At 39.6% G+C, this 16144-nt stretch overlaps 1 protein-coding gene across 1 annotated transcript in view; it reads left to right on the top strand.

The window, feature by feature from the left end:
- LOC124788398 (coiled-coil and C2 domain-containing protein 2A) overlaps positions 1–16144 on the top strand; it is a 348192-nt gene that overhangs the window by 238102 nt on the left and 93946 nt on the right. The window contains exon 15 of the mRNA XM_047255664.1: positions 9023–9211. Within this exon, the coding sequence (XP_047111620.1) occupies positions 9023–9211 (189 nt within the window). The remainder of the gene's footprint in view (positions 1–9022; positions 9212–16144) is intronic.

Here is a 16144-nt window from a genome sequence, read left to right as displayed (position 1 = left end):
AGGTTGTACAGAGATTCAGGGAGAGCATAAGGGAGCAATTGACAGGAATGGGGGAAATAAATACAGTAGAAGAAGAATGGGTAGCTTTGAGGGATGAAGTAGTGAAGGCAGCAGAGGATCAAGTAGGTAAAAAGACGAGGGCTAGTAGAAATACTTGGGTAACAGAAGAAATATTGAATTTAATTGATGAAAGGAGAAAATATAAAAATGCAGTAAGTGAAACAGGCAAAAACGAATACAAACGTCTCAAAAATGAGATCGACAGGAAGTGCAAAATGGCTAAGCAGGGATGGCTAGAGGACAAATGTAAGGATGTAGAGGCCTATCTCACTAGGGGTAAGATAGATATCGCCTACAGGAAAATTAAAGAGACCTTTGGAGATAAGAGAACGACTTGTATGAATATCAAGAGCTCAGATGGAAACCCAGTTCTAAGCAAAGAAGGGAAAGCAGAAAGGTGGAAGGAGTATATAGAGGGTTTATACAAGGGCGATGTACTTGAGGACAATATTATGGAAATGGAAGAGGATGTAGATGAAGATGAAATGGGAGATATGATACTGCGTGAAGAGTTTGACAGAGCACTGAAAGACCTGAGTCGAAACAAAGCCCCTGGAGTAGACAATATTCCATTGGAACTACTGACGGCCGTGGGAGAGTCAGTCCTGACAAAACTCTACCATCTGATGAGGAAGATGTATGAGACAGGCGAAATACCCTCAGACTTCAAGAAGAATATAATAATTCCAATCCCAAAGAAAGCAGGTGTTGACAGATGTGAAAATTACCGAACTATCAGCTTAATAAGTCACAGCTGCAAAATACTAATGCGAATTCTTTACAGACGAATGGAAAAACTAGTAGAAGCCAACCTCGGGGAAGATCAGTTTGGATTCCGTAGAAACACTGGAACACGTGAGGCAATACTGACCTTACGACTTATCTTAGAAGAAAGATTAAGGAAAGGCAAACCTACGTTTCTAGCATTTGTAGACTTAGAGAAAGCTTTTGACAATGTTGACTGGAATACTCTCTTTCAAATTCTGAAGGTGGCAGGGGTAAAATACAGGGAGCGAAAGGCTATTTACATTTTGTACAGAAACCAGATGGCAGTTATAAGAGTCGAGGGACATGAAAGGGAAGCAGTGGTTGGGAAGGGAGTAAGACAGGGTTGTAGCCTCTCCCCGATGTTGTTCAATCTGTATATTGAGCAAGCAGTAAAGGAAACAAAAGAAAAATTCGGAGTAGGTATTAAAATTCATGGAGAAGAAATAAAAACTTTGAGGTTCGCCGATGACATTGTAATTCTGTCAGAGACAGCAAAGGACTTGGAAGAGCAGTGAATGGAATGGACAGTGTCTTGAAAGGAGGATATAAGATGAACATCAACAAAAGCAAAACAAGGATAATGGAATGTAGTCTAATTAAGTCGGGTGATGCTGAGGGAATTAGATTAGGAAATGAGGCACTTAAGGTAGTAAAGGAGTTTTGCTATTTGGAGAGCAAAATAACTGATGATGGTCGAAGTAGAGAGGATATAAAATGTAGTCTGGCAATGGCAAGGAAAGCGTTTCTGAAGAAGAGAAACTTGTTAACATCGAGTATAGATTTAAGTGTGAGGAAGTCGTTTCTGAAAGTATTTGTATGGAGTGTAGCCATGTATGGAAGTGAAACATGGACGATAAATAGTTTGGACAAGAAGAGAATAGAAGCTTTCGAAATGTGGTGCTACAGAAGAATGCTGAAGATTAGATGGGTAGATCACATAACTAATGAGGAAGTATTGAATAGGATTGGGGAGAAGAGAAGTTTGTGGCACAACTTGACCAGAAGAAGGGATCGGTTGGTAGGACATGTTCTGAGGCATCAAGGGATCACCAATTTAGTATTGGAGGGCAGCATGGAGGGTAAAAATCGTAGAGGGAGACCAAGAGATGAATACACTAAGCAGATTCAGAAGGATGTAGGTTGCAATAGGTACTGGGAGATGAAGAAGCTTGCACAGGATAGAGTAGCATGGAGAGCTGCATCAAACCAGTCTCAGGACTGAAGACCACAACAACAACAACAACGTAACCCACTTCCAAACCATAACCAAAAAATTTTTATTTTCCGCTTTCAACACTACCGCTGCTATAAAATCCACCGTTTCTAGTTCAATAACAGCTCCTTTCACGTATTTAACAACCATTTCGGCTAGTTCTAATAACTTTCACTTTATTTCCACTGGCAGTCGGTAGAGCAGTACCAACAACATATGCACAGAGGAAAAAAATAATTTACCACTTTATACTGAAATTATGCTACCTGATTCATTGTGCCCCGTGGTTCATAGTGCCCCACTCTCCCCTAATATTACTTTGTGTTTAATTTTGAATGGGTATAGTTAGAATAGATTTTTCAATAAGAAACTATTACAAGTCTCTGATGTATAGCTTGTGCTTGTGCTAAGTTTAAAAACATTTAAGTAACTTTTCACAGCAAAAGAAATTTAGATATGCCTGTGGAAGAATTTATAGACAAGATAATTTCTTCTAATAACTGTATTTATGTAAAAAGATAGTGTCCTATGCTTACTATCACCACTTTAAATCTGTTTGCTAATACATACAAGCTATCAATTTAGAACTAAGGGATCTCTGTGAGAGTATAATGAGTCAGATGCTTGTACCTATACTAATGACTTTAAAACCAGTGTTCTGGTGCAATTGCAACAGTGATTGATTCCACCACAGGATAATGCTAACAGACACATAAGTGTCGACTAGATACTGACAGTCAGACTAATCATATTTGCGTATGCAGTGGCACAGTGAAAAGGCCACACTTGTCTTTCCTCTGTATTCTGCAGCTCCGTTATAAAACACGTATCGTGATTTTATCTCAGTGTCATCTTTGTTTTCTCATCTTACTTCTGATAAGTCTATTGTATCCCATTTAATGTCATTGAACTCCTCTTCCAACCTTATTAACCTACATTCAGTTCCTAAGTTTCTGCTATTTGTTGATCCTAAATAAAAGTTGTAGATCCAGTTGGACTTCTAAGATTCTTATTATTGTTTATTCAGCTATTTCACTAGATAGATCACTGTAGAAGATATGCTGTCAAGTAGACAGCCACATAGAAAACACACTAACTTACTCAACTTTTGGAGAAAGTTCTCTCATGCACTTCACTGCAATTTGAAGAGTATAGATGTAGAGCTAACAAACATTTTTATTTATTGCTATATTTATTTCATGAAGCAAAACATTTAATTCATTATTATGATCATGTCATTAACAGTCAACATAAAAGTTTTCTGGGTGTGGTACCGCGTCATAATGTATAAAACTACTGCTGCTGGCGAAAAACTAACATTTCGGCCATGGTTGCAGTGGCCTTCTTCTAGGTCTGTTTTCTCCAGCAGCAGTAGTTTTGTATATTATGACATGGTACTACACCCAGAAAACTTTTATGTCGACTGACTCTGCCCACGGAAGCTTACGCAATTATATGTCATTTAACAGTCACGTAAAGCAGGTTAAAAATACATATTAATGATCAATAAATAGTAAAATGTGAAAGTTTTGTGGCCAGAAAAGTCACACGTATTAAATTATTCTGAGCACTACACCAAGAATTTCCTAATGAAATGCAGCATTTCCTTTCCATCTGTGGAGAACATGTTCAAGGGATGTTGCAGGTTTTTTGAAGATCCAATGCACACCCTAGCACTACTGGCTGAAGTAAAATTCCAGTCCCATGTGCTTCCATGCAGAGACATGACATCACATGTTCTGAACACTCAAGCACAACTGGCCACTGTCACTTGCTGACATCCACTGTTGCTATCATCCCCTGTTGCTATCATCCCATAGTGGACACACCTCTTTCAGCATCAGAATCCAGTTATCATTCACTGTCACACCCTCTTGCATCCAACTAAAATTATTGGGGTGTTTAGTATCCTCTATGGTCTCTCTGTATAGCATTTTATGGTATCCAGATGTAGCTGCCAGTACTTGAGTTTTATCAAAATTAATCTGGTGATCATTTAGCTGCAAAGCATATTCTGAAACAGCTTATCTGTCTGTCTTTCCCATTCTGCAGTTGCCATTGTGTTCTTCTAGTCAAATTTGGTCATTCTTGTAGTAGAACTGTTACATGGCTGATAAAGAAAAGTGCTCAAGTAAGCAGAGAAGGCAGAAGAGTTTGTTCACTGCAGTTGTGCTACCACTAAGTCTTTAAGGGCTTCTGAAAGTCCATAAAGAAAACATTCCACTGTGATTGAATAAAAATCTCTCGGTGTACATGCCGCGTCAATTCAGGATAAAACTCCAAGCTTTCGACCACTACCTCCATGGTTGTCGTCAGGGCTAAAACTGACTGTCGTGAACTAGCGAGGTTCCCACTTTTATATGCAAAGGACGGCTTCTGATTGGCTGGAATACGTCATAGCTACAGTGATATGGCACATAGTGAAGTGGTGCCCTCTACTTCCATAGATGTAATTTCTATCCCGCGTTGCTTGCAGCGCTATCCCTTGAATCAGGAGGTAAAGTGCGGGAAGTTTTTCTCTGCAATTTTTCTTTATCCGGTGCACTCTTCCAAGTGTCGCTAAATGCATAGTTGTTGTCTCTAAAGTTATCGCTAAGTCTAATTTCGACTGCTTCCCAGATTACAGAGTCCCAGTAATTCGATGCGTAGGCTATTACTCTGGTTTCTTCAAATAAAATCTTATGCTTGTTAAGCAGGCCTGATGATGACCATGGAGGTAGTGGTTGAAAGCTTGGAGTTTTATCCTGAATTGATGCGGCATGTACACCAAGAGATTTTTATTCAAGAAATACGTCGCGAAAGGCTTCGTAGCCATATTCCACTGTGATGTATGGTAAGCTCCATTTGTTTGCCCACCTGTTCAGTGCCAAATTCTGTGACAGCTGTATTACAACTGCACATGGGTCAGTTGGACTCTATATCAATAATTCAGCACATTTTATCAGTAAATTAAATGGCATAGTGGTCCAGTCAAAAGAAATGTTAGCTACTTTTGATGTGATATTGCTGTCTATCATGATTCAACTTAATGAGGTGTTGGAACAGACAAATAGGATTTTTCCTGCTGATGCTGCAGAACTATTTAAATACTGTCTTATGACTATGTTCTTCAAATAGAATAATGAGTTCTACAAACAGACAGATCGTATCATTGTGAGGAGCCCCTTAATCCGGGAGATAGAAAATTTTTACATGGGGAAATCTGAAGAACAGGCATTAGAAACTGCGTAGATGGAAGGTTACATTTTCTTGATGTGCTAGTCATCAAGAAAGGAGGTGGTAGCTGAGGTCAAACAGTATACTGAAAATCCACTTACAAGGCCTATTACCTACACCAGGTTTCAAATTATCACCCACAACAAAAGCAAAGTGTTATAAGTTGGATGGAGCAAGAAACATCTGTGAAGCAGAGCTGCTTGATGTGGAGCCAAAATATCTCACTAATACATGATTGTTGTTGTTGTTGTTGTTGTTGTTGTTACTGTTGTGGTCTTCATTCCAGAGACTGGTCTGATGCAGCTCTCCATGCTACTCTATCCTGTGCAAGTCTCTTCACCTCCGAATAACTATTGCAACCTACAACCTTCTGAACCTGCTTAGTGTATTCATCTCTTGGCCTCCCTCTACGGTTTTTACCCTCCATGCTTCCCTCCAATACTAAACTGGTGATTCCTTGATGCTTCAGAACATGTCCTACCAACCGATCCCTTCTTCCAGTCAAGTTGTGCCACAAATTCCCCTTCTCCCCAATTCTAGTCAGTACCTTCTCATTACTTACATGATCTACCCCACATTCTTCTGTAGCACCACAGTGCGAAAGCTTCTATTCTCTTCTTGTCTAAACTATTTATTGTCCAACTTTCATTTCCATACATGGCTACACTCCACACAAATACTTTCAGAAAAAAACTTCCTGGCACTTAAATCTGTACTCGATGTTAACAAATTTCTCTTCAGAAATGCTTTCCTTGGAATACTACTTTATTTGTTTCCTTTACTGCTTGCTCAATACACAGATTGAATAACATCGATGGTAGGCTACAATCCTGTCTTACGCCCTTCTCAACCATTTCTTCCCTCGTACCCCTTGACTCTTATAACTGCCATCTGGTTTCAGTACGAATTGTAAATAGCTTTTTGCTCCCTGTATTTTACCCCTGCCACCTTCAGAATTTTAAAGAAAGTATTCCAGTCAACATTGTCAAAAGCTTTCTCTAAGTCTATAAATGCTAGAAACGTAGGTTTGCCTTTTCTTAATGTAGCTTCTAAGATAAGTCGTAGGGTCAGTGTTGCCTCACGTGTTCCCATATTTCTACGGAATCCAAACTGATCTTCCCCGAGGTCGGCTTCTACTAGTTTTTCCATTCGTCTGTAAAGAATTCGCGTTAGTATTTTGCAGCTGTGACTTATTAAACTGATAGTTCGGTAATTTTCACATCTGTCAACACCTGCCTTCTTTGGGATTGGAATTATTATATTCTTCTTGAAGTCTGAGGGTATTTTGCCTGTCTCATACATCTTGCTCACCAGATGGTAGAGGTTTGTCATGACTGGCTCTCCTAAGGCCGTCAGTAGTTCTAATGGAATGTTGTCTACTCCCAGGGCCTTGTTTCGACTGAGGTCTTTCAGTGCTCTGTCAAACTCTTCACGCTGTATCATATCTCCCATTTCATCTTCATCTACATCCTCTTCCAGTTCCATAATATTGTCCTCACGTACATCGCCCTTGTATAGGCCCTCTATATACTCCTTCCACCTTTCTGCTTTCCCTTCTTTGCTTAGAACTGGGTTTCCATCTGAGCTCTTGATATTCATGCAAGTGGTTCTCTTTTCGCCAAAGGTCTCTTTAATTTTCCTGTAGGCAGTACGTATCTTACCCCTAGTGATAGATGCTTCTACATCCTTACATTTTTCCTCCAGCCATTTCTGCTTAGCCATTTTGCACTTTCTGTCAGTCTCATTTTTGAGTTGTTTTTATTTCTTTTTGCCTGCTTCATTTAGTGCATTTTTTATTTTCTCCTTTCATCAGTTAAATTCAATATCTCTTCTGTTACCCAAGGATTTCTACTAGCTCCTGTCTTTTTACCTACTTGATCCTCTGCTGCCTTCACTATTTTATGTCTCAGAGCTACCCATTCTTCTTCTACTGCATTTCTTTCCAGTATTCTTGTCAGTCATTCCCCAATGCTCTCTCTGAAATTCTACAACCTCTGGTTCGTTCAGGTTATCCAGGTCTCATCTCCCTAAATTTCTGCTTTTCTGCAGTTTCTTCAGTTTTAATCTACAGTTCATAACCAATAAATTGTGGTCAGAGTCCACTTCTGACGCTGAAAATGCCTTACAATTTAAAACCTGGCTCCTAAATCTCTGTCTTACCATTATATAAACTATCTGAAACCTTCCAGTGCCTCCAGACCTCTCCCACATATATAACCTTCTTTCATGATTTGTTGATCAAGAAAAGATAAATATCCACTGAGAGAGAGAGAGAGAGAGAGAGAGAGAGAGAGAGAGAGAGAGAGCGAGAGCATTAAAACAGATATGAAAAGACCATAATTATATACAGGAATCTGGGAAATCAAAGGTTTTCTTGCATTTCATTAAATACATTTCTGACTGCATATGAAAAATCTTATGAAACGGAATATCATTGCAATCTATAAATCAACCCAAAAGATACAGAACACCTAAAGTTGACCAAGGATTGTCGCAAACTGCTGGGAAAAGCAGGAATTTTAAGGATTCCATGTAATTCTAAAGACTTATACATGGATACTATTAAAAGAACAGCTGAAAAATGGGTAGAACACAAGGCTAACTGTGCACGGACAGATCAGCTTTTGTTGTAGAACATGCTTTAGAGCCAGGAAACCATATGATTTATTCTGATGAGAATCAAGTACAGGCAGCCACAAGTGGATACCATGAAAAGCTATAGAGAGAGGCCGTAGAGATTGCTAAACACCCCAATAGATTTAATCAAAATGAAGAGGGTGTGAAGCTGAATGATATCCAGATTCCAGTGTTGAAGATGATGTTTACCAATCTTTCACCACAGTGTGATAGCAATAGCAGATGACAGCAGCCAACAATGGCCAGTTGTGTTTGAGTAATCAAAATAAACAAGGAAGAATCCAGGGTAGAATAACAACAATATGGTGGAAAGAATGGTTTGTACTCATAATATGGAGGAGGTGTTGAGTTGCAGGCAGTCACAGAAAAATGGCTGCTAAGCACTTAAGCTTTTGGCTAAAAGGAAATAAAAACCACACAGCTTCACACGAGCACAATTCACACATACATGGCCAATGTCTCCAGGTCATAGTGGCTTTTTCTGAACGATGAAGACTGTTTTCATTAGTGGTGAATTGCTACATAAGATGATTCTATAATACATCACTAAATGGAATAAGTCAAAACAGGCAGATTTTGAAACATTGATGCCCCTGATTTTGGAGATTATCCAGAGAGCAAATGTTCCTGAGTTAAGTCATTTCAAGTATTTAGTGTTTCCTCCAGTTAAGCCTGTTCTCTATGTAGACACCTAAGTATTTCAAACAGTATACCCTCTGCATCCCCTGCCTCTTGTTTGTAATAATAGTCTCCTGTGGGCTTTCACAATGAATGCAATGGATGCAACTGATTTTGATGAGGTTTATTATTAGAAAATTACTGGGAACCACTTCAGAACATCTGCAACTAATTGGATGACATTAAACTCTCAGGTCAGTGGATGTTTTATTGCACATCATTCTTAAAAATCTGTCAACATCTTGTTCAGTGCAGCAGTTGCTAATGCCAAGTAATACTGAATTTTATTGACAGTAACTGTAAATAAATCTAAAAGCAGTCTTTTGGATACAAAAAGGGAACAAATATCATATAATTTATATTTAATCTGAGTGTAAGAAAAGCTTCTTGGCTTTATTGTAGAAGGTTTTAATTGTGTTTAGTTCATACCAAGTTTTTCTGACTCCACAGGTTGAAGGTACATTCAAACTGTACTCACCACCAATATTATTAGGATATGAAAGGGAATCTCAACTCTCACAGCTGGCAAGTTTGTCACTTTCTGGAGATAGTCAGCTGTTGCAGCCACAGAATGATGCAACATTTCTCACTCTTTTCATCACAGTGCAACCTCCTCTTAACCCACCAGAATTACTGAAGGTATTCGAAACATTCAATTTGTATCTATATTTTATATGTTCATTTTGTAATATAGAGACTTAGTCATAATAGAGATCATAACTCCCATTTTTAAATATAGAAAAAGGTACCCAAAAGAAACCGAACTGATTTTTGGTGGACAGAGCTTCTGTACTACTACATTTTGCTGCTAGGAGTACATAGTTCCATCACTGAAGAAGGTTAGGACTAGTTTTGGCAGAGCCTGAAGTAACAACGGATTTATGTGATTATCTTTTTTGCAATGGCTGATTTCATGGACAGCATGCAGCTGTGAAATTCTGGTTTTTGCTCAGAAAAAGTGGAACTCTTGAAATGTTAAAAACAGTGTACTAGGATGATTCCATGGGGAAAACTCAATTGTTTGAGCGGTTTTCTTGTTTCAAAAATGGTGAAACGTGAGTTGATGGCAAACCTTGTTCCATGAAAATGTTGAAAACATTTGTGCACTTATTAACAGACATTGATGATGGACCATTGTAGAAATTGTGGAGCTGTTGAGAATGACTTAGAGTGACAGAAGATTTGGGAATAAAAAGGGTGACTGACAGATTTTTGTCATGACTGCTAACTGATGAACAAAAATGCGGTCATGTGGAAGCATGCTGTGCTTTGAAAAAAGAATCCTGCAATGATCCAAACTTTTTTTCAAGAATTATCACAAGTGTGGAACTTGGTGCTATGATTACAATCCTGAATCAAAGCAGTAATCAAGCCAGTGGAAGACTTAAAGTTACCGTAGCCTCACCTCAAGAAAGCTCACTAGGTGAAATGAAACATTAAAATAATGCTGCTTTTTTTCCCTAAATGAGAGGTGTCACACATTCAGAGTTTGTTCTGTGGGGTCAGACAGTTAATCAGGCTTTTTACTTGGAAATTTTGAAATGATTGTCCAACAGGTGTGCAGCAGAAGTGGCCTGATTTGTGGCAGCTGGATGACTAGTTTTTCCATCATGACAATGCCCCTACTCACACAGCCCTTCTTGACCAAAAATGGTGTGATCCCTGTTCCTCACACCCCATACTCACATGATCTTGCCCCTTGAAACTTCTTTATGTTTCCTGGAATGAAAAGAGACATAAAAGGAAAGTATTTTTCTGATGTTGATGTTGCTGACATACAGAAAAAAACTACTGAGGTGCTGTCAAGCATCACAAAAGATGAATTCACCTTCACTTACCAATTCATTTGCTATCCTTGCATTTCAAATAACTCCTTTCAAGTTATTAATGTTGATGAACTCTTAAAGCGATAACACATGTGGGTCCATATGGTAGAGTATGATACAAAGTGCATACAGCATGTTATCGTATAGAATAGAAGCTTTATTTTGTTCAAATGGTGCACAACAAGAAAGCACATCTGCTTGATCTGAAACCTTAGAGAGCTGTGATATACAGTAAGCAAGCATTTATGCTCAAGCCAAAAACACAGTCAGTTCCAAAGATAGTCTGTTGTGAAGCAAGATTGATTGTCGGCAGGGTAGCACAATGTGGTCTCCCCCCACCCCACTCACACCACCCACATCACCCCCCCCCCCCAACCCACTGACCCCCCCCTACCCCCCCCCCCACACACACACACATTAATAAAGTAACAATCCCAGTGTGGAGTAACTGATAACATGTCATGACCTGAGAGGCAAAGGAGAGACACAAATGACAAAAAGAAATTTTATAATGTTTAGAAGAACAGAAAGAAAAGAAGAAGAAATACAGAGAGTGGCATGAAATGACAACACATTTAAAAAACTGTTCGGTGGTTTCAGGGACTGGTCCTAACAGTGGTAGCAATGTACCTACTAAAAAACAACCAAATACAAATGCTTTATGGCAGACACGGTTTTGACAAGCGATAGATAGTTTCAAAAATACAGTCCTTAAGGAGATTACCAAAAAAAGAAGGAAAAAATCTTTTGACTTGATGTTCCAAGCAGAGTAATAAAAATGATTTGCTTAATTGATATGACCACCCTTCAGCCACCTGTGTAATCATTCAATGACTCTGGGGATGTTTCCTAACAGATTCATATGTAGAATAATGATACCTCCTGTGGTATCACAACACACATGATGGCTATAATGTGCAAGTCATGAAAAATCAATGCTTTGAAGTCCATAGCAGCCATGTGAAATTTTCAGATATGCCCCCAGACCACCAGGAGGTGACCGGAGAACTACAGACCACTAAGTACCTCGGCAGGCAACAGCAAGAGGTCACTGTCCACATCGCAAGACCACACCTACGTCTGGTCATGAGTTACTAGGGGGCAGAATGTCCCTTCCTGGAGAACAGCTATTTAAAGAGACCCAGGGATTACTGATGACAATTCCCGTCGACAAGAGTGGCTGACTCATGTGCCGACTACTTGTAGTCCCTCAGCTAAGCTCTTGTTGACATACCATCAATGACAACAGCAGAACACCAAAAAGTAGGCTTCTGCATTGGAAAAGATCTTTCCTCAAGTGTTAGTTATTTCACTGTTTAGTTCTGGCTCCAGGGAATTAGGTGGAGCCAAATCCACAGAACTGTATTTCGTTTGGAACCATGGAAGAGGCAAAGTTAATTTGTAATTATAAATTGTGACAAACAGATTTTTTGTTTTCAGAAGGACAATAATGAATTTATTGCACTCCTGGGACTCTCTTTCAGTTAGGACATATTGACAGATTTTCTAACATCCATCTAAAAGAATGCAAACAAGAAAATCACCTCTAATTGGTGACCAATTTCACTCCTTTATTTTTTCAAAATGCGTGCAGAAAACAGGTTGTGACAGAACACTGACTCACTCTTTACAGCATTACTTGCCAGCTGCCACTCAATTTGGCTATTGTAAGGGATTTTCTACAGAAAAAGGCCATGTATGATTTCAAAAATATAATCCTGCCAGAGATAAAACTCCTGTTGGTATATTCTGTGACATTTCCAATGATATTGATTTTTGTGAAGCACAAAATTCTAGTTGGGAAACTATAGTTCTATGTCATAAATTATATTCCTCTTTCAAAGACTGAGTCTTAACTTCATAACAAAAAACAGAAGGTGGCCTTAACAATATATAGACGGCAGAAATTGAAACAAAATCAGAATGTGGAAACACAAAATGTGGCCTCACTCAAAATTCCTAACCTACATAAATGTCCTTCCACTGGCTTTAAAGGACTGTTGTAGCTGTGTAATTTTGTAATGACACATACATATTAATGTAGGGTGTACACACAAACCACATCAGACAAAGTCCATATAAATGGGTTTACAATTGTTTTACAGCAAAAAGTTTGTCTTAATGGTATAAAGTCTCATCTTATGCAGATTCAGATGAATAAAAATGATCTGCAAGTGGTAAATACAGACATGAATGATCAAACACTAAAGTGACCAGTATGTGTAAATTTCCTTTGATCCAACAATGGAAAATCTAGTATGGAATGTAACAGTATTATGGAAAGGATGTTTGCTACTCAACATATAGCGGAGATGCTGAGTCGCAGATAGGCACAACAAAAAGGCTATCACAAAATAAGCTTTCAGTCAACAAGGTCTTGTTGTCCAAAAGCTTATTTTGTGACTGTCTTTTTGTTGTGCCTATCTGTGACTCAGCATTTCCTTTGATCCAGCTGGATAACAAGATAAAATTTAGTCAGTGCACAACAAATTAATCAAGATTCCGTTTGGCATGTATCTGTCACTGACTCACTGTGTGTACTTCAAGCTTAGGGATCTTACTTATTTGCAAACACATGTTCTATTGTCTTTCAGTATTATCTTCGAAGTAAGGCAAAAAAAGAATTTTATAACAATGAAAACAATCAATTTTTGACAAAGTAATTTATTTGGATAGATTAAAAATCTCCTCACAAAGCAGCGGAAGGACACACACATAAAAGAAGGTTATAATTTGGTAAGCTTTTGGAGCCAGTGACACCTTCAAGCAGAAAGGTTGAAGGGGAAGGAAGAGGGATGAAGGAAAAGAACTGAACAGGTGTAGAAAATGGGGCAGATTTCAGAAGTCACCAAGAATCACTGGTTAGGGGAGACTCACTGGATGGGATGAGAAGGAAAGACATTGTGGGGGACTGCATCGGACAAGATTTGAGAACCTGAGAGCTTAAAGGTGGAAGACAGGGTAATACACAAAGCAGAGATTGCTGGTTAAACATCATCCATAAGTTAATAAGAGTGAAAAGCTAAGTGCATTGTACATAACAGAGGTGGGAGGAGGGGGAGGGGTGAAAAATAGGTGGGCAAGATAATGAAAGATGTAGAAAACTAAAACAGAGTGAATAAAAGAGTTTTTACTATGAAGAAACTCTGAGACTGAAGGAATTAACGTAACTTAAGACCAGGTCCAAGAACCAAGGACATGTTGCATCATTAGTTCCCACATGCGGAGTTCTGAGAAATTGGTGTTTGGGGGAAGAATCCAGATGGCGTGTGTGGTGAAACAGGTACCGAGATCATGACTGTCATGTTGTAGAGCTTGCTCTGCAACAGGATATTGTGTGTTGCCAGTATATACCTTCTGCCTATGCCCATTCATCCTAATTGATAATTTGATGGTTGTCACACCGATGTAGAAGGTCAAACAGTGTTTACTTAACAGCTGGTATATGACATGTTGTTTTAGAGGTGGCTTTCCCTCTGATAGTATATGTTTTGCCAGTTACAGAGCTGGTATAGGTGGTGGTAGGACAGAGCATAGGACAAGTCTTGCAGCAGGGTTGGTCACAGGGGTAGGAGCCATAGGGTAGAGAGATGGGTGCAGAAGGAGCATAGGGTCTGACAAGGATATTGCGGAGATTGGGAGGGTGACAAAAGCTATTCTAGGTGTGGTGGGCAAAATCTCAGACAGAATGGATCTCATTTCATGTCATGATTTTAGGAGGTTGTGGTCTTATGGAAGTAGCTGATTGATGCATTCAAGACCAGGATAATACTGAGTGACCAGTGGTATGCTCTGAAGTTGTTTTTTGGAGGGATCAGCAGTACCAGGATTGCATGTGATGGCCCAGGAAATCTACTTTTGAACTAGGCTGGTGGGGTAGTTACATCCAATGAAGGCTAACGTGAGAATGTTAGTGTATTGCTGTAAAGAGTCTGTATCCAAACAGATATATTTGCCTTGCTTGCCAAGGTGTATAGGTGGGAAAGTTTGATATGGAAAGGATGGTAGCTGCCAAATGTAAGCACTGTTGTTTGTTAGTAGGTTTCATGTGGACAGAAGTGTGTAGCTGGCCTTCAGTGAGGACAAGATCATCATCAGGGAAAGTGGTATGGGATTCAGAATAGAACCATGTGAAATTTAATTGGGAGAAGGTATTCAGAGATTCCAGGGATTTTAACAGGTCAGTCTCACCATGAGTCCATAGGGGTAAAGATGTCATCAATGTAACTAAACCAAACAAGGGCCTGAAGACTTATGGATCACAGGAAAGTCCCTCCAAGTGGCCCATGAAGAGGTTGGCATAGGAAGGAACCATTCTGATTCCCATGACTGTACCCCTGATCTGTTTATATGTCTACCGCTTAAAGGTGAAGTAGTTGTTGGTAAGTATTAAGTTGGTTAAGGTGAGTAGGAAGGATGTCATAGGTTTGGAATCAGGTGGGTGCCAACTGAGGAAATGTTCAGCAGCAGACCGACAATGTATGTGGGGGATGTTGGTATAGACAGAGCTGGCATCAATGGTGATAAGTAAGGTGTGTGATGGGACTTGGGTTGGCAAAGATTTCAAATGATTTAGGGAATGGTTGGTATCTTTGATATAGGAGGGAAGTCTTTGTACTATGGCTTGCAGGTGCTGATCAACTAAGTAAGTTATATGTTCAGTGGGTGCTTTGAAGTCAGCAACTATAGGACAGTCAGGATGATTCGGTTTGTGGATCTTAGGAAGAATGTAAAAGGTGGGGGCTGCATGGTTTTGGTGGGGTGAGAAGTTGTGTAGATTGATGTGTTAGTCTTTGTGAGGGGCCTGAGATTTTAAGAAGGGACTGGAGGTCAGTTTGAATCACAGGGATGGGATCTGATGGCAGACGCTGTTTGTAGAGGTGTCAGGCAGCTGTCATAGACCTTCACTAACATACACCTTTTGGTCAAGTACCACAGTGGTAGATCCTTTGCCTGCTGGAAGAAAAATGATGGAGTCATCAGCTTCTAGGGAACATAGAGCCTGGAGTTCTGCAGAGGACAGTTTAGGGTCATGTTGTGTGGACGTGAAGAAGGGTTGTGAAGCAATGCTGGATGTGAGAAATTTTGGGAAGGCTTGTGAGGGATGATTTTGAGGTAGTGATGGTGGATTGAGCTGGGATCATGGTCAAAACAGTTCAAAACAGGGTTCAGTGTCAGGTTTGCTGTTGGATAGGTTTTGGGATTGGGTTAGATATTTCCAGTTGGCATTATGTGTGAAGGAAATCAGGTCCTTCACCAAAGCAGCATGATCAAATGCAGGTTTAGGGTTGAAAGTGACACCCTTAGATAATACAGCTAATTCAGGAGGGGAGAGTGCTTTAGATGAAAGGTTGAGGACACTGTATTGTTGTGACTGGTTCTTCTGATTATGGGTTGTTCTTGGTTTGGAAGGCAGTGGTGAAGGCTGTGGGATGTTAAGGAAGTTGGCCAAGCTTTGTTTGTAGGAGAGGAGTGGTGGTTGATGGTGTGACTGTTTAGGGAGATGCAAAGGGACAGGGAGGGAAACACCACTCTTCAAGTAGCTTATGAGAGGTTGGGATAGCTTTCTGAGTTGAAGTCTGGCATGTTGTTGCAGTTTGAAGTTGGCTTAATGGATGATACCATCCAAGGAAACATGATAGGCAGATAACTGCAGGATTTTGTAGAAGGAGAGGAATCTGTTGGGATGGAAATTGGCTGATGAGGCATATAGGTCACAAATTAGGCAGATAAGAGCAAGAAAACA

This window comes from Schistocerca piceifrons, chromosome 3 (genome assembly GCF_021461385.2).
Source record: "Schistocerca piceifrons isolate TAMUIC-IGC-003096 chromosome 3, iqSchPice1.1, whole genome shotgun sequence".
Taxonomy (NCBI): domain Eukaryota; kingdom Metazoa; phylum Arthropoda; class Insecta; order Orthoptera; family Acrididae; genus Schistocerca; species Schistocerca piceifrons.
This window is presented reverse-complemented; position numbering and strand designations above follow the sequence as displayed.